Below are 25337 nucleotides of genomic sequence, written 5' to 3' on the forward strand. Positions count from 1 at the left end.
TCTATTATTTTTAACCATCAATCAATCAAATGTATTTATAAAGCCCTTCTTACATCAGCTGATGTCACAAAGTGCTGTACAGAAACCCAGCCTAAAACCCCAAACAGCAAACAATGCAGGTGTAGTAGAACAATTTTGCATAAACCAGAAAAAAATGCAACAATATGTAAGTGAAACTTTTTACTAATTGCATTAGTACTGTACAAAGTTAGAGGTGCGCTATTTGATAGTTCCCCCACTCCCCCAACCTCGGGCTTCCAGTGGGGAGACCGGAGGTCAACCTAACCCCGTCCCCCTACCCATCTCATACTTCTGATTGGGAGACTTTCCCAGGCAATAGACTGTCTAGCTCACAAACTAGAATCAGGGCGCCCACGGAAGGTCATGTGGTCTGATGAGACAAAAATAGAGCTTTTTGGTCTGAACTCCACTCGCCGTGTTTGGAGGAAGTAGAAGGATGAGTACAACCCCAAGAACACCATCCCAACCGTGAAGCATGGAGGTGGAAACGTCATTCTTTGGGGATGCTTTTCTGCAAAGGGGACAGGACGACTGCACCGTATTGAGGGGAGGATGGATGGGGCCATGTATCGCAAGATCTTGGCCAACAACCTCCTTCCCTCAGTAAGAGCATTGAAGATGGGTCGTGGCTGGGTCTTCCAGCATGACAACGACCCGAAACACACAGCCAGGGCAACTAAGGAGTGGCTCCGTAAGAAGCATCTCAAGGTCCTGAAGTGGCCTAGCCAGTCTCCAGACCTGAACCCAATAGAACATCTTTGTAGGGAGCTGAAAGTCCATATTGCCCAGTGACAGCCCCGAAATCTGAAGGATCTGGAGAAGGTCGGTATGGAGGAGTGGGCCAAAATCCCTCCTGCAGTGTGTGCAAACCTGGTCAAGAACTACAGGAAACGTATGATCTCTGTAATTGCAAACAAAGGTCTCTGTACCAAATATTAAGTTCTGCTTTTCTGATGTATCAAATACTTATGTCATGCAATAAAATGCAAATTAATTACTTAAAAATCATACAATGCGATTTTCTGGATTTTTGTTTTAGATTCTGTCTCTCGCAGTTGAAGTGTACCTATGATAAAAATTACAGACCTCTACATGCTTTGTAAGTAGGAAAACCTGCAAAATCGGCAGTATATCAACTACTTGTTCTCCCCACTGTATGTAAATGTGATTTTATTTTTTATAAATTTGCAAAAAAATCCTAAAACCCGTTTTTGCTTTGTCATTATGAGATACTGTGTGTAGATTTGATTTTTTAAAAAGTAGAATAAGGCTGTAATGTAACAAAATGTGGAAAAAGTCAAGGGGTCTGAATACTTTCCGAAGGCACTGTCGGCACTACCTCTGCTGAGTGCTGTCAGAAAGTATTCACAAAAGTTGTGTTAGTCTGAATTAAAAATGCAGATTTTTTTTTTATGTCAAAGTGGAATCATATTTTTTCCAAATTATTTAAATATCAAAAGCTGAAATGTCCTGAGTCTAAGTATTCAACCTCTTTGTTATAGCAAGCCTAAACAAGTTCAGGAGTAAAAATGTGCTTAACAAGTAAATTGCATGGACTAACTCCGTGTATGTGTAGCTAGCTTTTGAGGTGGCGCGACCGGCTAAGACTCTTGAGGGAGGACAGTCACTTGTGTTTGTGAGCATGACGTCCTTTTTACATGCAATAATAGTGTTTAACAGGATTTTTGAGTGACTACCTCATCTCTGTACTCCGAACATACTTATTTTACACCATCATTTTCAAATAAATTCATAAAAAAATCCTACAATGTGATTTTCAGGATTTTTTTTTTCTCATTTTGTCTGTCATAGTTGAAGTGTACCAATGATGAAAACTACATGCCTCTCTCATCTTTTTAAGTGGGAGAACTTGCACAATTGGTGGCTGACTAAATACTTTTTTGCCCCACTGTACCTACAGTGAAGCCGCTCAACAACTACATCATACCAGTCATCCAACAGACTCCCAAATCAAAATCAAATCAAATTTATTTATATAGCCCTTCGTACATCAGCTGATATCTCAAAGTGCTGTACAGAAACCCAGCCTAAAACCTCAAACAGCAAGCAATGCAGGTGTAGAAGCACGGTGGCTAGGAAAAACTCCCTAGAAAGGCCAAAACCTAGGAAGAAACCTAGAGAGGAACCAGGCTATGTGGGGTGGTCCTCTTCTGGCTGTGCCGGGTGGAGATTATAACAGAACATGGTCAAGATGTTCAAATGTTCATAAATGACCAGCATGGTCAAATAATAATAAGGCAGAACAGTTTAAACTGGAGCAGCAGCACGGTCAGGTGGACTGGGGACAGGAAGGAGTCATCATGTCAGGTAGTCCTGGGGCATGGTCCTAGGGCTCAGGTCCTCCGAGAGAGAGAAAGAGAGAAGGAGAGAATTAGAGAACGCACACTTAGATTCACACAGGACACCGAATAGGACAGGAGAAGTACTCCAGATATAACACACTGACCCTAGCCCCCCGACACATAAACTACTGCAGCATAAATACTGGAGGCTGAGACAGGAGGGGTCAGGAGACACTGTGGCCCCATCCGAGGACACCCCCGGACAGGGCCAAACAGGAAGGATATAACCCCACCCACTTTGCCAAAGCACAGCCCCCACACCACTAGAGGGATATCTTCAACCACCAACTTACCATCCTGAGACAAGGCTGAGTATAGCCCACAAAGACCTCCGCCACGGCACAACCCAAGGGGGGCGGGCGCCAACCCAGACAGGATGACCACATCAGTGAATCAACCCACTCAGGTGACCCACTCCCAACCCCCCAAGATCCCCACACAGTTCCCCAATAGTTGTCCCTCAATCATTCCAGACCCCTCCCACAGTCCCCCCCCCCCCCCAGAAGAAAAATAAAAAATACAATTAATTCCATTCCCAACCCCCAAGAACCCCACAATGGACCAACAACCAAGAGAATGAACTAAAGAGAAAAAAGAAAGACAGAAGAAAACAGCAAACAATGCAAAAAAAAAAATATTAATAATAAAACAAAAAATTAAACAAAGAACATCAAGGACAACTAAAATCATAACAGCAATGCCAACTGTATATGTTTGTGTGCATGTCTGGCACTATTACATGTATGTGTGTGTTCTTGTATGCGTTTCTTTGCATGAGTGTGTATATGCATGTGTACAAACACCTGCACGGCATCAGCCAAACTTTTTATTATGTTTAATTTTTACTTAAAAAAAAACTTTGACCATCATTCTATCTCTCGCACAGAAACTCCACTCCCACTTGTCTCCAATTCCACATCCCAAAACTCAGCTTCCCTCAGCCCATCCCATCTATCTCTGCTGGCCACCCACTTCGGGTTTCTACACAACACATATATTTCAACTATGCTGTGATGTTTAACATGCAGTTTCAATCTATCTAATCGAATAGAATCCACAGATTGAGAGTTGACGATAAATACTTTTACTAAGAGTATTAGTATATTAGTAATTGACTGACCCGGTCTCTCCAGATCTCCCAACAGTACTATTTCTAGGGTCAATTTTAGATCAATGCTATGCATTTTCAGCCATTCCTGAACCTGAGACCAGAAACAGGCTACCTGAGGGCAATACAAAAATAAATGGTCTATTGATTCTGTATCCTCACAACAAAATCTGCAGAGCTTCGATGATTTTATGCCTCAAATATTCAACATTTTGTTGGTGGCAAGAATTCTAAATAATAACTTTAGCTGAAAAACAAAGGTCTTGAATCTTGTGTTGTTAAACTGTATATATCAACTCAAGCACCATGGAATCGGTACATCAAAAATCTCTTCCCAACTATTTTGCAATCTGTATGGCACAGTTGTCAACATCCTGGTCCTCAAATGAAACTGGTATACTTTCCTATTTATGCTATTTTTAATTCCTCCACCAGTTTTGATCCTTTATATTGGGCAGTTCCCTAGCTCCTCCCGCTGCCACCTGCCTCCTCCATTTTTAGGATAATGCTGTAATCATTTGGTTGTACTCGTGGATTGAGCAGACCTTCCCGTACAATTCGGATAACTCAATGAAGGACATAACTCTACCATTCCAATTTACAATATAATTTAATAACAAAATACCATTTTCAATAATGTAATTAATAATTTCCCATAAATACAGGTATTTTATCAACCAGAACATTTTAGTTCAGCCATAATATTTGTTCTATCTTTTCAGGGGGGTGAAATTGAAATTGTAGCCAGCTCTGCAATGCTTGTTTGAAAAAGAGATTCTTCAGAAAAAAGTATAATTTTCAATTAATCGAAAATGAGACATGACAATCTGCACAAAGGCAAAAAGGCCATTTTTAAACAATGGATGAGCTTTTCTTAGTAATCTACTTGAGAACCATTTAGGGTTCAAGTAAAACTTTTGAATGAGTGAAGCTTTTAGAAAGAGGTTTAGTGCTTTTATATTTAATAATCTCAACCCACCCAATTCACATTCATTATATTGATAGGCACTCTTTATTTTTATTGATAGGCACTCTTTATTGGTTTGGCGTCCCAGATAAAGCAAAATATTTTTTGCTCATATGATCTGAAAAACAAATTGTCAGGAGTATGCAGCGCCATAAGTAAATGAGTAAACTGAGATTTGACTAAGGAGTTAATCAGGGCAATTTTTCCATAAATAGTCAGGTCCATGGTTGCAGGCTCTTGTCTATTTTACAAGTTTTCTATTGAAAATCATTGTGGAGAGCTTATTTGTATCTTTTGTGATATGAATTCACAAGTATGTCTACTTCACCATCAGCCCATTTTATAGGTAAACTGCAGGGTAATGTAAAAGTTTATTTTTTAAAGATCCAATATGTAATATTGTACACTTTGGTTTTAGTCCAGAGAGTACAGAAAAGTTATCTAGATCTTCAATGAGACATTGCAGGGATCTAGCTTGTGGACTTAATATAAAACTTGAGTCATCGGCACTCATGGACACCTTTGTTTTCTATTCCCCTAATGTTGTTATTGGATCTGATTTTAATAGCTAGCATTTCGATGGCCATAACGAATAGATATGGTGACAGCGGACACCCTTGTTTAACTCCTCTTGATAATGCAAAACTCGGAGAAGAAGCCGTTATTTACTATTTTACACCTGGGGTTTCTATACATTCTTTTTACCCATTTTATAATAGAATTACCGAAATTGAAAAAAGTCATTTATAAATAAAATCCAGTCTTACTTTATCAAATGCCTTTTCAAAATCCACTATAAATACCAGGCCTGGCTTAGATGTTTCATGATGTTCTATTATTTCTAGTAGTTGTCGTATATCTTCTCCAATGTATCGTCCATGTAAAAAACCTGTCTGATCAGGATGAACAATACCTGGTAAAACCCTTTTAATTGTGCTGGAGTTAATTTAACTGGAGTGCTATGCATTTCACAAGTATTTTTCCATCACAACATTGAAGTGTAAGGGGCCTCCAGTTTTTTAGATATAAGGGATCTTTATATTTGCCATCTGGGTCATGTTTTAATAGAGAAATCAGACCTTCCTGCTAAGTACCTGACAGACTACCATTAGTTAAAACTAACAATGGAGCTTTTAGTATATCAAAGAAGGCTTGATATACCTCTACCGGTATGCCATCAAGCCCTGGGGTTTTTCCAGACTGAAACGATTTAACAGCCTCAAAAAGCTATTTCTCTAATCTGGCCTTCGCACTGATCTTTCTGTACATTTGTTAATTTTCCATTTTTATTTGGAAATAATTCCTTACCGTAATCTTCATTCAGTGGGAGAGGATGAGTCGGAAAAGAAAACATCTGTCTAAAATAATTTAGCTTCCTCTTTTAAAAATATAATTCGGAGAACCATAGATGACTCAGTCTTCAGTAACGAGTTTCTGCAAATTATTTTCGTTAGCGTTCCAGTATTGGAGATTCAGGAAGAGTTTTGTGCATTGTTCTCCATATTCCATCCAGTTTGCTTAATTTTTGTAATAGATTACATTAGATTGATAATAGATAAGTTCCTCAAGTTCTTTTTCCTCCTCTTTTGTATCCAATAGGCACCGAAGGGGAGGCAGATTCAAGGTCAGGGCAGGCAGAATGATCAGGCAGGCGGAAAAGTAGTCCAGAGTCAGGCAGTGGTCAAAACCGGGAAGACTGGCAAAAGAGAATAGAAAAGGAGTACGGGAAAAACCACGCTGGTTGACTTGACTAATCATACAAGACGCACTGGCACAGAGAGACAGGAAACACAGGGATAAATACACTGGGGAACATAAGCGACACCTGGAGGGGGTGGAGACAATCACAGGGACAGGTGAAACAGATCAGAGCGTGACATCCATAATATTTGTGATTTCCTTAAGGGCATGGTGATGATAGTTTGTAGAGTGATTACCTTTACGGTCCATTGAGGTACTTAACACTGTGTTATAGTCTCCTACCATAATGATTTGATAATCATTTGTTGCCTGTAAGTTCAATAAATTGGTATAATCATTTAAGGATGTAGTGTTTCCTGTAAACAGTATATGTTATCTTCCCCTTGCTTGTTGTAAACATATATAAACTTGTAGAAAAATACATAAAAAAGATAGACAAACAAACATATTAAAATATAAAACAGTTCTAGACAATAGAGGGAGAGAGAGAAGAGAAGAGAGAGTGAGAGAAGAGAGCGAGATCAGGTGTGTGTGTGTGTGTGTGTATGTATAAGTCCGTATGTGTAAGCGAGCATGTAATTGAGTACGTGTGTGTTCATATCCACTTCATAGTGTTCAGATATTTTTACAGTTCCCATACTTTCTTTTTTTCGTAACCTGAAGTTCCTGTAGAATTTTGTACAGCCATGGTGTTATGGAGCTGTCTCAGAATAGCTGTCCATCTATAAAGAGTTTGTCCACAATGAGAAAGGAACACTTACCCGTGTCCCTTTTTGTTGCCTTTGTACTAGATAGAGTCTCTTACCACGTTCGTTTATCTCCCTTGGAAATTGGTCATTGAGACTGAATTTGGTCCCTTTAAGCTCCCTTCCCCTGCTTTAGATCAGCTCCTTTTGTTGGTAGTGTTCAAATTTTGCAATGATCGGTCGGGGACCCTTGGTCTTGTCACTCCGAGCTCCAAGTCTGTGTGCTCGGTGGAAAGCCACCTTGTTTACAGTCTCTATAGGAAGTTTTAATGCGGATTTCATGAAATCTCTGATCGCGCCCTCTGGATTATTGGATGCGTTCTCAGGAATCCCAGAAAAAATAGATTTTCATGCATGCTACTACTAGTGAAGTCTAGTAGCGACTCCTTCATCACCCTGTTTTCCCTGAGTAGACAATCCATGTTGGAATCTTGGATTTTTACCTTGGCTGTTGGTGCCTTGTTTTCTCCTTGGAGCGTAAGAATTTCATTCTGGCTGAACTCCAAACTCCCCCTCAGCCCTGCTACCTCCTCACACAACTTTTCCAGTGTCGCATGGGTTCCAGCCAGAGCACTAGCCGCTACTTCAACGGTAAGTAAATTGTCTGTGTCTGTAGATAAATCAGTTTTTCTTTTTTTGTCGGGTTAAAGATATTTTGTGAAGTAGTCAGATCTTTCCATGATGGAGTATGTTGCTCCTCCATAGCGTGAAGCTGTTGGTACTTGTCGATTTCCCTCAGGATCTCCTTAGTATACAGGTTGGCTCTTTACTGCAACCAGATGTTTTACGAAAAGATAACAATGAGTCCCCAATAAATGCTTTAAATTGCACTAACGGCATCATCAAGATGAAATGTTGCACACATGTGGTTACCTATAGAATTTCCTGAGTTCTCCCCACATTGCCAGCATAAGGGGCTAGTAGATTCAGGCGCAGCTGGGAACTTTATTGACTGCTCCTTGGCACATAGATTAGGGATCCCTATTGTTCCTGTTGATGTTCCCTTCCCTGTACATGCCTTAGATAGTCATCCTTTGGGGTCGGGGCTAATTAGGGAGGTCACAGCTCCCATTGCTATGAGAACGCAGAGGGGTCACGAGGAGAGAATTAGTCTCTTCCTGATCAACTCTCCTGCGTTTTCTGTTGTGTTGGGCCTTCCCTGGTTGGCCTCTCATGATCCTATTATTTCGTGGCAACAGAGGGCTCTCAAGGGATGGTCCTGTCAGTGTTCAGGGAGGTGTGTAGGTGTTTCCTTAGGTGCCACTACGGTGGAAAGTCCAAACCAGGTTTCCACCATGCACATTCCCCCCGAATATGCCGATTTGGCACTCGCCTTCTGTAAAAAGAAGCCGACTCAATTACCACCCCATCGACAGGGGGATTGTGCGATAAATCTCCTGGTAGGCGCTGCACTTCCCAGGAGTCACGTGTATCCTCTGTCACAGGAGGAGACAGCGGCTATGGAAACATATGTCGCCGAATCTCTGGGACAGGGATACATTCGGCCTTCCACTTTACCTGTCTCCCCGAGTTTCTTTTTTGTGAAGAAGAAGGATGGAGGTTTACGCCCGTGTATTGACTATCGAGGTTTAAATCAGATTACGGTAAAATACAGTTACCCGCTACCTCTCATCGCCAGTAAGACAGAGTCATTGTACGGGGCGCGCTTCTTCACAAAATTGGACCTCAGGAGCGCTTACAACCTGGTGCGTATCCGAGGGTGGATGAGTGGAATACGGCATTTAGTACCACTTCTTGGCACTATGAGTACCTCGGCATGCCATATGGGTTAATGAATGCTCCATCAGTCTTCCAATCCTTTGTGGATGAGATGTTCAGGGACCTGCACTGACAGGGTGTAGTGGTGTATATAGATGACATTCTAATATACTCCACTACTCGCGCCAAGCATGTGTCCCTTGTGCGCAGGGTGCTTGGTCGACTGTTGGAACATGACCTATACGTCAAGGCGGGTGAATTGTCTGTTCTTCCAACAGTCCATCTCCTTCCTAGGGTACTGCTTTTCCGCGTCAGGGGAAATTGGCCGACTCCAACCACGGTAAAAGAGGTGCAGCGGTTCTTAGGGTTTGCCAACTACTACCGGAGGCTTATCGAGGGTTTTGGTCAGGGAGTGGCTCCCATTACCTCCTTGCTGAAGTGGGGACCGGTGCGACTGCAGTGGTCAGCTGGGGCGGACAGGGCTTTTGGTCACCTGAAGGCTCTGTTTACCTCGGCTCCCGTACTGGCTCATCCTGATCCCTCCTTGGCATTCATAGTAGAGGTGGACACGTCCGAGGCTGGGATAGGAGTTGTGCTGTCTCAGCGCTCGGGTATGCCACCGAAGCTCCGCCCCTGTGCTTTCTTTTCGAAGAGGCTCAGCCCGGCGGAGCGAAACTATGATGTGGAGGACTGGGAGCTGTTGGCTGTTGTCAAGGCTCTGAAGGCGTGGAGGCATTGGCTTGAGGGGGCTAAACACCCTTTCCTCATTTGGACTGACCACCACAATCTGGAGTACATTCGGGCGGCGAGGAGAATGAACCCTCGCCAGGCGAGGTGGGCCATGTTTTTCACCCGCTTTGTTTTCACCCTATCCCATGAACCAGGTTCCCAGAACGTGAAGGCAGCACTGTCCCGGCTGTATGATACAGAGGAGCGGTCCACGGATCCCACTCTCTCGCTTCTTGCCTGGTGCCACCGGTGGTATGGGAGGTGGACATCGAGCGGGCATCACGTGCAGAGCCCACTCCCCCTGAGTGTCCAGTTGGGCATCTGTACGTTCCGTTTGATGTCCGCGATCGTTTGATCTGTTGGGCTCACACGTCACCCTCCTCTGGTCATCCTGGCATTGGTCGGACGGTGCGCTGCCTTGCTGGGAAGTCCTGGTGGCCCACTTTAGCTAAGGACGTGAGGGTTTATGTTTCCTCCTGTTCGGTATACGCACAGTGCAAGGCACCTCGACATCTGCCCAGAGGGAAATGACAACCCCTTCCTGTTCCACAACGACCGTGGTCACACCTATTGGTGGATTTCGTGACGGACCTTCCCCCGTCACGGGGTAACAACACGAATCTGGTCGTTGTGGATCGGTTTTCTAAGTCCTGCCGTCTCCTTCCTTTGCCCGGTCTCCCTACGGCTCTACAAACTACGGAGGCCCTGTTCACCCACGTATTCTGCACTACGGGGTGCCTGAGGATATAGTTTCTGATCGGGGTCCCAAATTCCCGTCTGGAGTCTGGAGGGTGTTTATGGAACGCTTGGGGGTCTCGGTTAGCCTTACCTCAGGTTTCCACCCCGAGAGTAACGGGCAGGTGGAAAGAGTCAACCGGGATGTGGGTACGTTTCTGCGGTCCTATTGCCAGGACCGGCCGGGGGAGTGGGCGGTTTACATCCCCTGGGCGGTGATGGCCCAAAACTCCCTCCACCACTCCTCTACCAACCTATCACCGTTTCAGTGTGTGCTGGGTTATCAGCCGGTCCTGGCACCATGGCATCAGAGCCAGATCGAGGCTCCTGTGGTTGGATGAATGGTTTCGGCACTCTGAGGAGATATGGAACGCTGCCCATGTGCGGCTACAACGGGCCGTCAGGAGGCAAAAGGCGAGTGCCGAAAAAGGCGAGACTCCGCTACATCTCTGGCACCAAATTGCTGACACCGGTTCAGTATCTAGAGCACTCATAGACTGTGTCCCTCAAGACACTGTGTTCTCTTCGATGTTTGATTTTGTCTTCAGGGACATCCAGTTACTCCTATTTCATCCACCTGAGAGCAACCATTCACCTTTCCTCCTTCTCTCCATACATCCATTTTATCTCTCTATCGTCACTCGCTTCCTGGGTCTTTAGCGGCCTTATATATCTCTCTTTCCACCCATCTCTAAGTCCACTTATTCCTTTATTCATTCAGCTCAACAAGTCGTGATGCATTTCTATCCGTCTCTCCACCCCACTTGCTTTTCACACAGTGTTCCTTCTGTCTCCATTTCTCATCACTCCATATGTCTTTTTTTAACGCTCTCTGTCTTGTTACAGTGACTATTTCTCTCTTATTTTAAGCTGTTGTCTTTTTAATCTTCCTCTCTCCTCTCTCTCCCACCCCCTCTCTCCAGTGTGTACGTCTCGCTGTCAGAAGTTCCTGATCTCTCGTGTGGGCGAGGACTGGATCTTTCTCATCCTCCTGGGTCTGGTCATGGCCCTGGTCAGCTGGGTGATGGACTACGCTATAGCCTTCTGTCAACAAGGTGAGGGAGGGAGGGAGAGATATTCCTGGGTCTGTTGGGTAATGGACAACACCATAGGGAATGGAAGGAGGGAGAGAGAGAGGGTGAGATATTCCTAGCTCTCCTTGTGTAAAAAGTTTTAGAATGTGCCCTTTAATAGGTTTGATTTATCTGTGTGTGTCTCTGCGCTGTAGCTCAGAAGTGGATGTACGGGGGACTGAACAGTAACATGCTCCTGCAGTACCTGGCCTGGGTCACCTACCCAGTGGTGCTCATCACTTTCTCAGCAGGGTTCACACAGATACTGGCCCCGCAGGCTGTGGGTAAGATACTCAAGTGTGGAACGCACACACACTCATTCAATGTAATCTTACACCTACATTTATTCCTAATCATGCTCACTCACATATATTTAAATAGCTAATTTGCATACAGAATGAAACACTGTGCAATATTATTTAAAGGTCACAGATGTATGGCGTCGACTCAGTCCACATGGGTAGTTGACAGAAGTTATACAACTTCAAGACATCCTTGACAATATCCTTGAAACCACTAGTAATGACTGCCTTGAATTCATAAATAATCTTGAAGTGGATCTCTGAATATACATTTTACCGCACTCTCCGTCCTCGCCCTCCTCCTATCCCACCTCCCTCGCCCTCCTCTTCTCCTCCTTTTCTTCAGGTTCGGGTATCCCAGAGATGAAGACCATTCTTAGAGGTGTGGTACTTAAGGAGTATCTCACCTTTAAAACCTTTGTGGCCAAGGTTATCGGGCTGACCTGTGCTCTGGGCAGTGGCATGCCCCTGGGAAAGGAGGTGGGAAACCCCTAGTAGACTGTTACGGGAAAAGTAGTGAAATGTTTGAAATTCCTGGGCTCGAATTTATAAAGTGCTGATCTAGGAGCAGTTTTGCCATAAGATCATCATGAATACGGTTATATGGACAGGGGAGCTTTATTCTGGTTCAGCACTCTTACTCTGAGACACTTGATGAATACGGGCCCTGGTCTGAAATTGCTTTAGTTCTGCCTTCTTTTCCCCCCTTTTCCCCTCTATTACTAACTCTGCATTCCATGTTCTTTCTCTTCATCATCCTTTGACCTCTACCCCTACATCTCTCTTTCTCATTTCTCCAATCTCTCACTCAGGGCCCGTTCGTTCATGTGGCCAGTCTGTGTGCAGCTCTCCTGAGTAAATTCATGGCTGCGTTGTTTGGTGGGATTTACATGGTGAGAGACAGTCCCCCCCCCCCCCCCCCCCCCACACACACACACTCAATTTGGTTTTAGTATCTGTGTGATATGTCTGACCAGCCTGCCACCCTCCAGGACACACACTCACCCCCACTCACCTGAGCCCGACCCTGGGCTCCAGCACACAGTACTACTCCTGTCTATGGTTCTCAGTCTGCCAAGAGATTACTCTCTCTGCCATACACCACCCAAGACCTGGAGGAGGAGGAAGAGGCGGGGAGGGGGAGGCGGGGGAGGAGGAAAAGGGAGATGGAGGAAGAACATTTCAAGTCAGCAAGCATCAAATCTACTTTAGAACAATTCCATAATGATCAGGGTTGAGGTTCATCCCGTTTGAACCCAATCATTATAGGAGATTGAATGCATTTTCTGTCCAAAAAATAAAGCAATAAAGCAATAAAAATAATTTTTCCCAACAGATTTTGGTCTCTGCTTTTCTTCAATTTAACTCTCAGGTACTCACACAGATTTCTGTCTTTTCCCACTTACTGCTTAAGGAAGAGCCCTTTGAGGGAAACAAGGTACGAGTGCACGTGTGTCTAAGTATGTGCACGTCTCAGGGTCCACTTGTTTCATGTTTGTTGGGGCGTCATGTGAGCGCCCTTCCATTTCAAGTCAAGCATTTCTATTCTGTTCTATGTGAATGCCATCATGACACATACGGCAAACGATACATGACATCTCCCTTTACTTCATGTTATTCTGTTCATCTAAATTCCAACATTACTCTCTGTAATTCCATTATGTATTTGTATGTGTGTGTATGTGTGTACTATGTGTACTTGCACATATGTGTTTATGTATGTGTGGGTGTCTGTGAGTGTGCGTATGTTCCTATTACAGAATGAGTTGAGGAACACAGAGATGCTATCAGCAGCGTGTGCAGTAGGGGTGGGATGCTGCTTTGCTGCCCCTATTGGAGGTACGTAACCAAGTCCATGTACTTTACAATATACATTGGGGAGAAATGCAGTAAAATACAGTAAGTGATGAATGGTGTTACTGCAACAGTGACTGTGTGTGTGTGTGTGTGTGTGTGTGTGTGTGTGTGTGTGTGTGTGTGTGTGTGTGTGTGTGTGTGTGTGTGTGTGTGCTGCAGGTGTGCTCTTCAGCATTGAGGTAACGTCTACGTTCTTTGCGGTGAGGAACTACTGGAGGGGCTTCTTCGCTGCCACCTTCAGCGCCTTCATCTTCAGAGTACTGGCTGTGTGGAACCAGGATGAAGGTGAGGAGGTGTGTGTGTGTGTGTGTGTGTGTGTGGGGGGGGGGGGGGGGGGGGGGGGGGGGGGGTCATTGAGCCAATAGTTAGTCAGAGTTGACTGGTGTTATTCTCTCTGTCTCTCTCAGAGACCATCACGGCTCTTTTTAAGACACGTTTCCGTCTGGACTTCCCCTTTGACCTCCAGGAGTTGCCAGCCTTCGCCATCCTGGGGTACATGTGTGTTTACTGTATCCTGTGTGTTCTACACACCCTGCTCAAACTCCTCAGTATCGTCACTGTAAATGGCTATTAACCTAGAACTGTGTGTGACTCTGTCCCGTCCTCAGGATTGCGTGTGGTTTTGGTGGGGCCCTATTTGTCTACCTGAACAGACTGATAGTAGAGTGTATGAGGAAACAGAAGACCATCAACAAGTTCCTGCTTAGGAAGTGAGTCTGTGAATATTATACTATTGAACTGTTATATATTGTACACACACAAACATATGGAGGACCAAATCTGCAGTAATTATAGATAAATGCACAAATAAATAGATTAATAAATAAATGGATGAATGAATGCACACAAATAGATAAATCATTATTTTAATAATTAATCCCTCTCTCATTTTATTAATTTACATTATTTCTTAATTTATTTATATCTTCCTTCAATATGATAATGAGGTGTCAATCAAACGTATGTGGGTGGTATCTAACACATATCTATTAATATTATATGTCACTGTTTTTTGGGCTGAAGTTGGAGATAAAAATCGATTATATGCAGCTGTGCCGCACGCGCACCATAAAAACATTGCTCTTCCTTGATTTAGAAGCAGGTGAGCAGTTGTAGAACACTGAGCCGTTGACTGCGTTACTTTTGACAATCAACCACCGGACTACAGTCATATCGTTTTGAACCTAGAAGAAGACCAAGAGACGGGAGTAGGCAAGAAGGACTTGACCGGGATTGCCCAGAAAACCATGTTACTGTAAACGAACGTTACTGAGTGAGTATCAAGCTCGCTAGCTTGGCTACATATAATTAAGTCGAATTGGCTAGCTAGCTGCGTTTTACAGCCAGACTCACACTTAGTTAGTTAGCTAATGAACTAAACTGCAATTATCATAAATCATTATTATCTAGCTAGCTACGGTACAGAAATATTTGTCAAATGTAAAGCAAGCAGTGCCATGGCATGCCAGAAGTAATGCATGTTGGCTAGATCACTTATTATAGAATGCATACTTAATTAATAGGGATGTCATTTAGTTAGCTACATACCTAGGCTAATTCTTGACATAATACATATTTGAAGCAGTTTGGTTGCAATATTAGGTCTCAATCACTGGCATCTAAACGAGCAACTAAGCTAACTACAATCAAATGAGGAGCATGATGTCATGATGGAAATCAACTATGTGAAGGTAGCCACAGTACAGATTAGCCACAATAGTGGAATTGCTTTTTGCCTTAGCAATTCTTACTGAGATGAGAAGTGGTGCTATAAAATAGTTTATCTAGCTATAAGTTCACATGTAAACCATGTCATTTGTTGTAGCCGTTAACCCAAAATGGCATGTATACTTTTAAATCGGCTCCTATTGTCATTTATGAATCCTAAATACAGGTACCATTTTAATTGTGTTAATCTCTGCAATTTGTCATCTTATCTCTTGGAGCCTGGTGGAGGCAGAACATTTTTCTACATCTAGGTTGAGGCTTGTTACCAGCAGGAACATGGAGCACTCTCTGTCAGTAAGTCATGATATTATTTTCCTTTACATTGCATAATGCTAGGCAGGAGGTGCTGGGCCGGTGGGAGGTCGAAGTTCTCATTCTAGTACACTACCTCTATCACTCTCCAGGTGCTACAGAGACAGAATTGTCCTGCGAGCCTTCTGACCAACTACCTTTCATCTCTCCAGAGCACAGAGAAGTAAGCTACACTCATAAAAGTATACTATGTAAACCTCCTTCACTGTGGCGGTCTGCCTGTGTGACAGCATAGCATATTATACAGGGCCACTGGTTGGGTTGGATTTACTGTACACACAAACTAATTTTCTCACCTCCTTGTAATAGTCCCAGACTTTTATCAAAACTAACATATCCATCCCCCTAATCTCCAGGTGAGTCTGCTGGGCAATGGAACTCTAGAGCAGTACACCCAAAAAACCTTCCACCCTGTTGTCAGCTATCTGCAGATAGTTCCCTGATGGATGCAACTATCAAGGCTTTCAAAGGCCACATTTTGGGGGTGACCAAATGCATAAAGTTTTGTATGAACTAATTTTCATTTTGTTAGATTACAAAATACCTTTTTCATGTCATGTTGGTCTTCACACTAACTTCTGTGGTAACTTTTAAACAAAGACAACACATAGGCTGTGTTCAAAGGCAGCCCAATTCTGGTCTTTTCTTCACTAATTGGTGTCTTGACATCAGATTTTGTTCAGAACTGATATGAGTGGTCAAAAGACCAATTAGTGAAAAACAAAACATAATTGGGCTGCCTGTGTGAACGCAGCCTTAGTTTATGCTTCAAAAGGCCTAGAGTAAAAGAGTCATGTCTAGATTAATACATTTTTATTCATGTATATGAGATATATCTATCCCTGACAAGATTGAAGAATGGGACAAGTAGACAAAGTGAATGTCTGTAGCATAATTTGAGTGGTTACATACAATACATGTTGACAGAATGGCTGTGAGGCAGTGTTGCTGTACTCCCAGGTAAGACCCTTTCTTTTGGTACCACGGGAAGGCTATAGTTTACATTCAGGCTGCTTTGAAGAAGTGTCACCATCCAGGCCCATGTCACATCCTCTGATGGGGAGATGAAATGCATTATGTACCTTTCATCACCAAAGGCATGTTAGCGTTTACTGCACATGTTGCTGAACAATTCAACCCTTTTGTTAGTGTCATTGATATGGAAATTCACATTCCGTTAATAAGCATCGACTAATACCTCTAGGGCAGAGGTAGGCAACCCTTTTCCTGGAGTGCCGCAGGCGCTTAATGTTTCTGATTAAACTGACCTGGAAGACAATCACTGAACTGATAAATTAGCTCAGTTGGTCAGTGCGGAGTTCAGTACATAGAACGTTCAATTGAACGGAAGTGGTGCTGTACTGAATGACCAGTTTAAAAATGGGAAAGGCTTGGGTTGTCGGTTCAAAGTATACCGCTTCCCTTTTAAATATGTTGCTTCAAGCCACACCCACTGAACGGCGCAAACGTATGTCTAAGAACATACAAGAAAGTTTTGTTAAAATGTGTCATTTAGTACAAACCGTTCCACAATGTAGCAAATGATTAAGTGAACTATAGCCTAGATGGAACAAAATTCTTCAGTACCTGGGCTCCCGAGTGGCGCAGATGTCTAAGGCACAGCATCTCTTTGTGCTTGAGGCGTCACAAGTATCACAACCGGCCGGGATCGGGAGTCCTATAGGGCGTCGCACAATTGACCCAGCGTCGTTAGTGGAGGATTTGACCAGGGTAGGCTGTCATTGTAAAATAAGAATTTGTTCTTAACTGACTTGCCTGGTTAAATAAAAAGGTTTGCCTGCTCTAGGGTCCTGTGGTGAAGCGACTGCTGTGCAAGGTATTGGGCAACAGCTTTCTTCCAGGGTCCATATTCACAAAACATCTGAGAGTGATCTAGGATAACCTCCTTGTCAATGTAATTGTAGTCAATGTGAAGACAATCCTAACATCAGTACTCCTACTCTACTCTGAGATTCTTTGTGAATATGGTCCCTGGCCTGTCAACACTGCACCTGAAATGCAACAAAAATATGAATAATTAGCTCAGTAACTTAGCTAACTAGCCAATGAAACACTTGTAAATGTGCACAAGCCTAATAAAGCAGGTGTATATGAAAACAGCCGTGAAATTAAGAGGCATTTATCTTGTTAACTTTGTCACCAATCGATAAACAGGCAGGGGAACAAAGTAGTTTAACAAAAACTGCGTAATATTTCTAGCTATTATTTCAAATACAGCTACCAATATATCTAGTTCATTGTTATTTTCTAGAAACCTAGCTACAGTCTGTTTAGCTAGCTAAGGTGAACTCTGGTGGTGGGAGTAAACTAAAGTTAGCTAGTTTGGCCCCTGCAGTTAAGGTAGCTGGCTAGTTACATTTTTAATCAAGTTTATTAATTGTATGAATAGCTAGCAAAGATATTCGTTCACACATGTCTCTTTTAGCAGCTAGTTGACCTAAATTGATTGCATACTTCCACACGGAAAAGCAGATAATATGGAGATTCCTTCATTTTCAACAGCGGCCAGCACTGCCAGAGCAACCCACTGTACAGTATTGCCAACTCCTCAGTAAGGAAAGTAGCTGTTGGCTGTCCTAAAAGTCGCTAAATGGCGCCATCACCTAATTTGCATAATTGGCCATGTGCATGTAATTGTGATGGACGCTGTAGGAGAGAGGAATAACGTGGAAGAGACAAAGTGAGTAAAAAAAACACCCTATATATGTTTAGAACTACAAAGGGATTTTCTGTCGATTTGTGTGTTTTTTTTTTTTTTTTTTTTCACAATTCCAACCCTCCTCCTTTATCCAGACTTGGGACCGGCAGAAGTGACCCAAAAGAGACAGTCTGGCGGAGTTACTTAGTTTTTTTTATTTTTTTAGTTAAGGTTAAAAAACAAATTATGGTCCACAAGTTATGGTAAAACATGAACATTTTTTTAACCATAACATGTTTTACATTTTTTTGTATATAATCTAAATGGACCAAAAGGAGACAATTCAAAAAAAAACTGTCAATGGCAATGTGAGAAAATTATGGTAACTAGTCTGGCCATAATTCAGGTTAATTGTTTTTTTTTTGTTTTTTTCAGACCCCCCTCCACACACACAGGCTGTGCTGGCTCACAGAAAGAGTGGGTCATCGTCATTTTGGTCAAGGCTCTCTATGGCAGGTTCAGTAACTGAGGGAGCTGACTTAAATGAGTAAGCAGCTGATGTGCCAAAAAGCTGCAAAACATTTTCAGGCAGCTGGTGCTCATAGCAAGCCTCATCAGACAGCTTCAGTCCATATTGAATGTACAGGATGGAGTTAAGGGTCTGCAAGGACATCTGATTTCTAAGTTTGTTTTTTTACCACACTCAGGCTGAATACTCTTGACTTCAGCATTCGAGTGTGGCAAGGACAACACAGACACAGCAGCCATGGCAAGTTCTTGAAACGGGTTGATATCAGCTGCATCCCTGAACTTCCAAATCTCACTCCAGAAGCCCAGTGTGGTTTTTTGTTGTCCCATTCCGTTTACTAAGATGGATTGCACGCCATTGCTGGACAATCTTGTCTACCAAGGTGCTTGGCTATTTTTTCTATTTCTCCAGGGCTCTTATTGTGCTTTAGAGTTTCCTCCACATTGAAAACTGACACGTACTGCAGTGCTTCGATGTTGTCCGGCAGTCACCCTCAACTCATTATTAATGAGGGAGATGATGAAGGCTACACACCGCTTTCTGACATTGTTTTCATCCTCAGGCGCAAGGTGGAGTTCAGCTGCCTTTGACTCAAAAAGGTAACCAAGGTACGGTTTGGGACTGATGTATCCATTATTGGCCCTTTTAGTACATCAACATTTTCCAGTGGATTCAGTACCCTGCTGCTCACAGACTTGATCAGGCTAACCAAGCTGTCAAGTAGCTTAAGAGGATCTACTTGCTCTCCCTCAAAAGCCTTGATGGCCAACTGTACCTCACCCAGCACGGACTTCAAAAAAGTCAGATACAATATGTTTTGAGGATCACTGTACATGGAGTATAAACCCTCAGCCATGTAGCAGTGTTCACTGGACTTGGTGACTGTGAAATGCAGCCTAAGCTCCTCCCACTGGCCTAAAACGCGTGCAACCGCAGGTTCAATGGAGAGCCAATGTGTGGCACATACCTTGGTTATCTGTAAAGGTTTCTCCCAACAGTTGATGGTCTCATACAGTGCCTTGCGAAAGTATTCGGCCCCCTTGAACTTTGCGACCTTTTGCCACATTTCAGGCTTCAAACATAAAGATATAAAACTATTTTTTTTTGTGAAGAATCAACAACAAGTGGGACACAATCATGAAGTGGAACGACATTTATTGGATATTTCAAACTTTTTTAACAAATCAAAAACGGAAAAATTGGGCGTGCAAAATTATTCAGCCCCTTTACTTTCAGTGCAGCAAACTCTCTCCAGAAGTTCAGTGAGGATCTCTGAATGATCCAATGTTGACCTAAATGACTAATGATGATAAATACAATCCACCTGTGTGTAATCATGTCTCCGTATAAATGCACCTGCACTGTGATAGTCTCAGAGGTCCGTTAAAAGCGCAGAGAGCATCATGAAGAACAAGGAACACACCAGGCAGGTCCGAGATACTGTTGTGAAGACGTTTAAAGCCGGATTTGGATACAAAAAGATTTCCCAAGCTTTAAACATCCCAAGGAGCACTGTGCAAGCGATAATATTGAAATGGAAGGAGTATCAGACCACTGCAAATCTACCAAGACCTGGCCGTCCCTCTAAACTTTCAGCTCATCCAAGGAGAAGACTGATCAGAGATGCAGCCAAGAGGCCCATGATCACTCTGGATGAACTGCAGAGATCTACAGCTGAGGTGGGAGACTCTGTCCATAGGACAACAATCAGTCGTATATTGCACAAATCTGGCCTTTATGGAAGAGTGGCAAGAAGAAAGCCATTTCTTAAAGATATCCATAAAAAGTGTAGTTTAAAGTTTGCCACAAGCCACCTGGGAGACACACCAAACATGTGGAAGAAGGTGCTCTGGTCAGATGAAACCAAAATTGAATTTTTTGGCAACAATGCAAAACGTTATGTTTGGCGTAAAAGCAACACAGCTGAACACACCATCCCCACTGTCAAACATGGTGGTGGCAGCATCATGGTTTGGGCCTGCTTTTCTTCAGCAGGGACAGGGAAGATGGTTAAAATTGATGGGAAGATGGATGGAGCCAAATACAGGACCATTCTGGAAGAAAACCTGATGGAGTCTGCAAAAGACCTGAGACTGGGATGGAGATGTGTCTTCCAACAAGACAATGATCCAAAACATAAAGCAAAATCTACAATGGAATGGTTCAAAAATAAACATATCCAGGTGTTAGAATGGCCAAGTCAAAGTCCAGACCTGAATCCAATCGAGAATCAGTGGAAAGAACTGAAAACTGCTGTTCACAAATGCTCTCCATCCAACATCACTGAGCTCGAGCTGTTTTGCAAGGAGGAATGGGAAAGAATTTCAGTCTCTCGATGTGCTGATAGAGACATACCCCAAGCGACTTACAGCTGTAATCGCAGCAAAAGGTGGCGCTACAAAGTATTAACTTAAGGGGGCTGAATATTTTTGCACGCCCAATTTTTCCGTTTTTGATTTGTTAAAAAAGTTTGAAATATCCAATAAATGTCGTTCCACTTCATGATTGTGTCCCACTTGTTGTTGATTCTTCACAAAAAAATACAGTTTTATATCTTTATGTTTGAAGCCTGAAATGTGGCAAAAGGTCGCAAAGTTCAAGGGGGCCGAATACTTTCGCAAGGCACTGTATATGGCCTTGTTGGCCAGTTATAAGTCTCATACCACTACAGGGGATGGTGTCATTGGAAGCATGACTACCAGCAAGCTGCAGAGTGGCACACACGGCAAATAAGAACCAGATATTTGAGGCCATACTCCTTCAGCACTTTTTGGACCCCATTGTTAATCCCCGTCATAACAGCGGCATTGTCAGTCCCTATCCCCAGGTGTTTCTCTTTTTTAAGACAAGACAAGACTTCTCGAGGAAAGTCACAAAAGCATGGGCTATAGATTTGGCATCGCCTCCCTCCAACTCAACAAGCCCCAGAAATGTTGAATGTTGAATTGTCTGCTTGGTGTCACTAAAGTACCTTATCACAACCCCCAGGTACTTAAACACTTAAATCCGTGGACTCATTGAGGAGGATGCTGCAACGCTGGTCACCCACACCTGTGACCAACTTTTTCAGAAAGTATGGTGCTAGAACACCATTAATCATTTCTGTGCACTTTGTCCTATACATTTTGAAGTGGGTAGCAGCAGTGGAGTCTGAGAAAGCAGCTCTGCATGCTTCTCCAATGTGATCACATGCCAGCATGGAACAGTGTTCAGCGATAGCTAATGCTATGGTGGCCTCAGCCTTTTTTGCAGTCAAATTTTTTTAACCATAAATGTCAGCTTGTTTTGGGTTGAACTGTTATAAGGCTTTGCCTTTTGAGTATGTTTTTGAGTTGTTGTGTGTTTTTTTTTTTACATCACTAAGTTCGGCGTAAATTCAGCCTTTGCAATACAGGCAGTATGCCTGTGTATCATCTCCAATAAACGGCTTCAACCAGCCTTTGAATTCAGGGTTTGGTTCTCACTCCTTTCTGTATTTTTGAGTGTACAGTGTAGACTGAGCTAGCCAGCTAGATGTTTAGCTTATGTCACAGAGAGGCGCACACAGTGGACAAGGTGAGTAACTGACTGAGGCTGTGTGAGCCAAATGCAGTGATTTATTTTTGTATAAGATCAAAGTATAAGTTTGCTTATATAAGTCATATTTATTTTACTGGTAAATGGGTGCTTAGTATTGTTTTCTTTGGTAACTGTGATATAAATGGTATAAACCGCTTAAACTAATGCAACGCAATAAACGTTTCTGTTCTGGTTGCGTTTGTTTAAGCTGTTTATCCCGCTTATATCAGTTATCAAAGAGAACAATACTAAGCACACATTTACCAGTAAAATAAATATTTGTATAAGCAAACTCATACTTTCGTCTTTTGATTGCTAGAGATGCAACCCGGTAGTTCCTTCGATATTTATGGATGCGACCCAATCGTTCGTTCTTTATGTTCTGTTTGCCATGCTCACTGCCAACGTTCTTATCCCTTGCTAGCTAGTCAGCAAGCTACTGCTAACAATCACAACCTCTGCAGCCAGAATAACAGCAAAGCAGCTATTTTCTTTTGACATTCATTTGCAAACAGTGCCTAGCAAAATTATTCATCCCCCTTGGCGTTTTTCCTATTTTGTTGCATTACAACCTGTAATTGAAATGTATTTTTATTTGGATTTCATGTAATGGACATACACAAAGGAGTCAATTGGTGAAGTAAAATGGAAAGACAATTAAATTGAAAAGTGGTGTGTGCGTATCTATTCACCCCCTTTGCTACGAAGCCCCTAAATAAGATCTGGTGCAACCAATTACCTTCAGAATTCATATAGTTAGATTTCACACAGGTGGACTTTAAGTGTCACATGATCTGTCACATATCAGTATATGTTCTGAAAGGCCCCAGAGTCTGCAACACCCCTAAGCAAAGGGCACCACCAAGCAAGCGGCACCGTGAAGACCAAGGAGCTCTCCAAACAGGCCAGGGACGAAGTTGTGGAAAAGTACAGATCAGGGTTGGGTTATAAATAAATATCAGAAACTTTGAACATCCCACTGAGCACCAATAAATCCATTATTAAAAAATGAAAAGAATATGGCACTACAGCAAACCTGCCAAGAGAGGGCCGCCCACCAAAACTCACGGACCAGTCAAGGAGGGCATTAATCAGAGGCAACAAAGAGACCGACCAATAACCCTGAAGGAGCTGCAAAGCTCCACAGCGGAGATTGGAGTATGTGTCCATAGGACCACTTTAAGCCGGACACTCCACAGAGCTGGGCTTTACAGAAGAGTTGGCAGACAAAGACATTGCTTAAAGAAAAAAATAAGCAAACACGTTTGGTGTTCACCAAACGGCATGTGGGACAATCCCCAAACATATGGAAGAAGATACTCTGGTCAGGTGAGAATTTTTTTTTAAAATTTGCCATCAAGAACAACACTATGTCTGGCGCTAACCCAACACCTCCCATCACCCCGAGAGCACCATCCCCACAGTGAAGCATGGTGGTGGCAGCATCATGCTGTGGGGATTTTATTCATCGGCAGGGACTGAGAAACAGGTCAGAATTGAAGGAATGATGGATGGCGCCAAATATAGGGAAATACTTAAGGGAAAACTGTTTGTCTTCCAGAGGTTTGAGACTGGGACAGAGATTCACCTTCCAGCAGGACAATGACCCAAAGCACACTGCTAAAGCAAAACTCGAGTGGTTTAAGCAAACATATTTAAATGTCTTGGAATGGCCTAGTCAAAGCTCAGACCTCAATCCAATTGGGAATCTGTGGTATGACTTAAAGATTGCTGTACACCAGCGGAACGCATCCAACTTGAAGGATCTGGAGCAGTTTTGCCTTGATGAATGGGCAAAAATCCCAGTGGCTGGATGTGCGCCAAGCTTATAGAGACATTGCTGCAACAGGTGGCTCTACAAAGTATTGACTTTGGGGTTCTGCATGCTAAAGTTTCATTTTTTTGTCTTGTTTGCTTCACAATAAAAAAAATCAAATGATACAAACCTCCAAAAATGTATTTTAATTCCAGGTTGTAAGGCAAGAAAATAGGAAAAATGCCAAGGGGGGGTGAATGCTTTAGCATGCCACTGTATATCCATAACAATGAGCTGATAATGCCTGATTTTTGTCTGGCATAGCTAGAAAAGTCTGCATTCTCGTCAGGACACTCAACACTGTTCATTATGAGGAGATCGCATTGCATATCCAACACTAGGCTAAATAGTTTGTTGCTAGCAAACCTGCCAATATGACAACCAAATTCAAAAATACCAGTTGCTGAAAACAGTTGCTCCCAAACTAGAAACGTGGGAGGATTTGACAGTATAGCGCCACTTGCGTCAAGACTGCAACATAGGGACCAGCGAAATGTATGTTTGTCACTCACCACGTTAGGTTGTCAGATGCTAAAAAAAAAAAAAATGTCCTTCTTGGAGCTGCTTTTACAATGAATCCCATTTCAGTTTGTCGTTGTTGGTTTAACTTTCTGTAACTTTGTAGCAAGTAAGGTCTGCATGTGTAGGTGCAAATTGCATCATGATTGCAAGGTGTCCCAATATATTTTCCAACTCTCCCGTTATCTGGTTTTAATGTCCATTCTAGAATGCCCTTCTAGCCAATCAGAAATGAGTATTCAACAATGCTGTGTTATAATTAAGCAATAGGCAAAAGGCCCAAGGAAGTGTGGTATATGGTCAATTGAATATGCATGACACATCGCAGAGTGCCTGGACACAGACCTTAACCACCTTATTGCTATTATAAACTGGTTACCAATGTAATTGTCATACCCGTGGTATACATTCTGAAATACAACAGCTTTCAGCCAATCAGCATTCAGGGCTTGAACCACCCAGTTTATCATGTTATATGAATTCAACAAAAAACAACAATTAGTTAATTTGACAAAAAAATGACATAAGTTAAAATCGCACTGTGGATGTATTAGACTTCATAATTGCATACTTATATTTCACTGTACAATATGTGGACACCCCTTCAAATTAGTAGATTTGGCTATTTCAGCCACACCAGTTGCTGACCGGTGTATAAAAAGCAAGCACACAGCCATGCAATATCTAAAGACAAACATTGTCAGTAGAATGGCCTTACTGAAGGGCTCAGTGACTTTCAATGTGACACTGTCATAGGAGGACACCTTTCCAACAAGTCAGTTCATCAAATTTGTGCCCTGCTAGAACTTCTCCGGTCAACTGTAACTGCTGTTATTGTGAAGTAGAAACATCTAGGAGCAACAATGGCTCAGCCGTTAAGTGGTAGGCCACACAA

At 42.8% G+C, this 25337-nt stretch overlaps 1 protein-coding gene and 1 long non-coding RNA gene across 3 annotated transcripts in view; both read left to right on the plus strand.

Moving 5' to 3' along the window:
• LOC110508195 (chloride channel protein 2) overlaps positions 1–25337 on the plus strand; it is a 117699-nt gene that overhangs the window by 59141 nt on the left and 33221 nt on the right. The window contains exons 3-11 of one of the 2 annotated variants that reach the window (XM_090224882.1): positions 11013–11144; positions 11318–11446; positions 11811–11944; positions 12277–12367; positions 12883–12902; positions 13225–13303; positions 13481–13606; positions 13729–13813; positions 13930–14031. In XM_090224882.1, coding sequence (XP_090081008.1) covers positions 11013–11144; positions 11318–11446; positions 11811–11944; positions 12277–12367; positions 12883–12902; positions 13225–13303; positions 13481–13606; positions 13729–13813; positions 13930–14031 — 898 coding nt within the window. Of the gene's footprint in view, positions 1–11012; positions 11145–11317; positions 11447–11810; positions 11945–12276; positions 12368–12882; positions 12903–13069; positions 13304–13480; positions 13607–13728; positions 13814–13929; positions 14032–25337 lie in introns of those variants that run through there. The other variant, XM_036965953.2, reaches the window with a different exon arrangement.
• On the plus strand, positions 14335–17479 carry LOC149970813 (uncharacterized). The gene is made up of 4 exons (XR_016492726.1): positions 14335–14594; positions 15268–15343; positions 15454–15524; positions 15718–17479. It is a non-coding gene; the product is annotated as an uncharacterized LOC149970813 (long non-coding RNA).

The sequence above is a fragment of the Oncorhynchus mykiss genome, chromosome 28 (assembly GCF_057628025.1).
Source record: "Oncorhynchus mykiss isolate SJ-2025 chromosome 28, ASM5762802v1, whole genome shotgun sequence".
Taxonomy (NCBI): domain Eukaryota; kingdom Metazoa; phylum Chordata; class Actinopteri; order Salmoniformes; family Salmonidae; genus Oncorhynchus; species Oncorhynchus mykiss.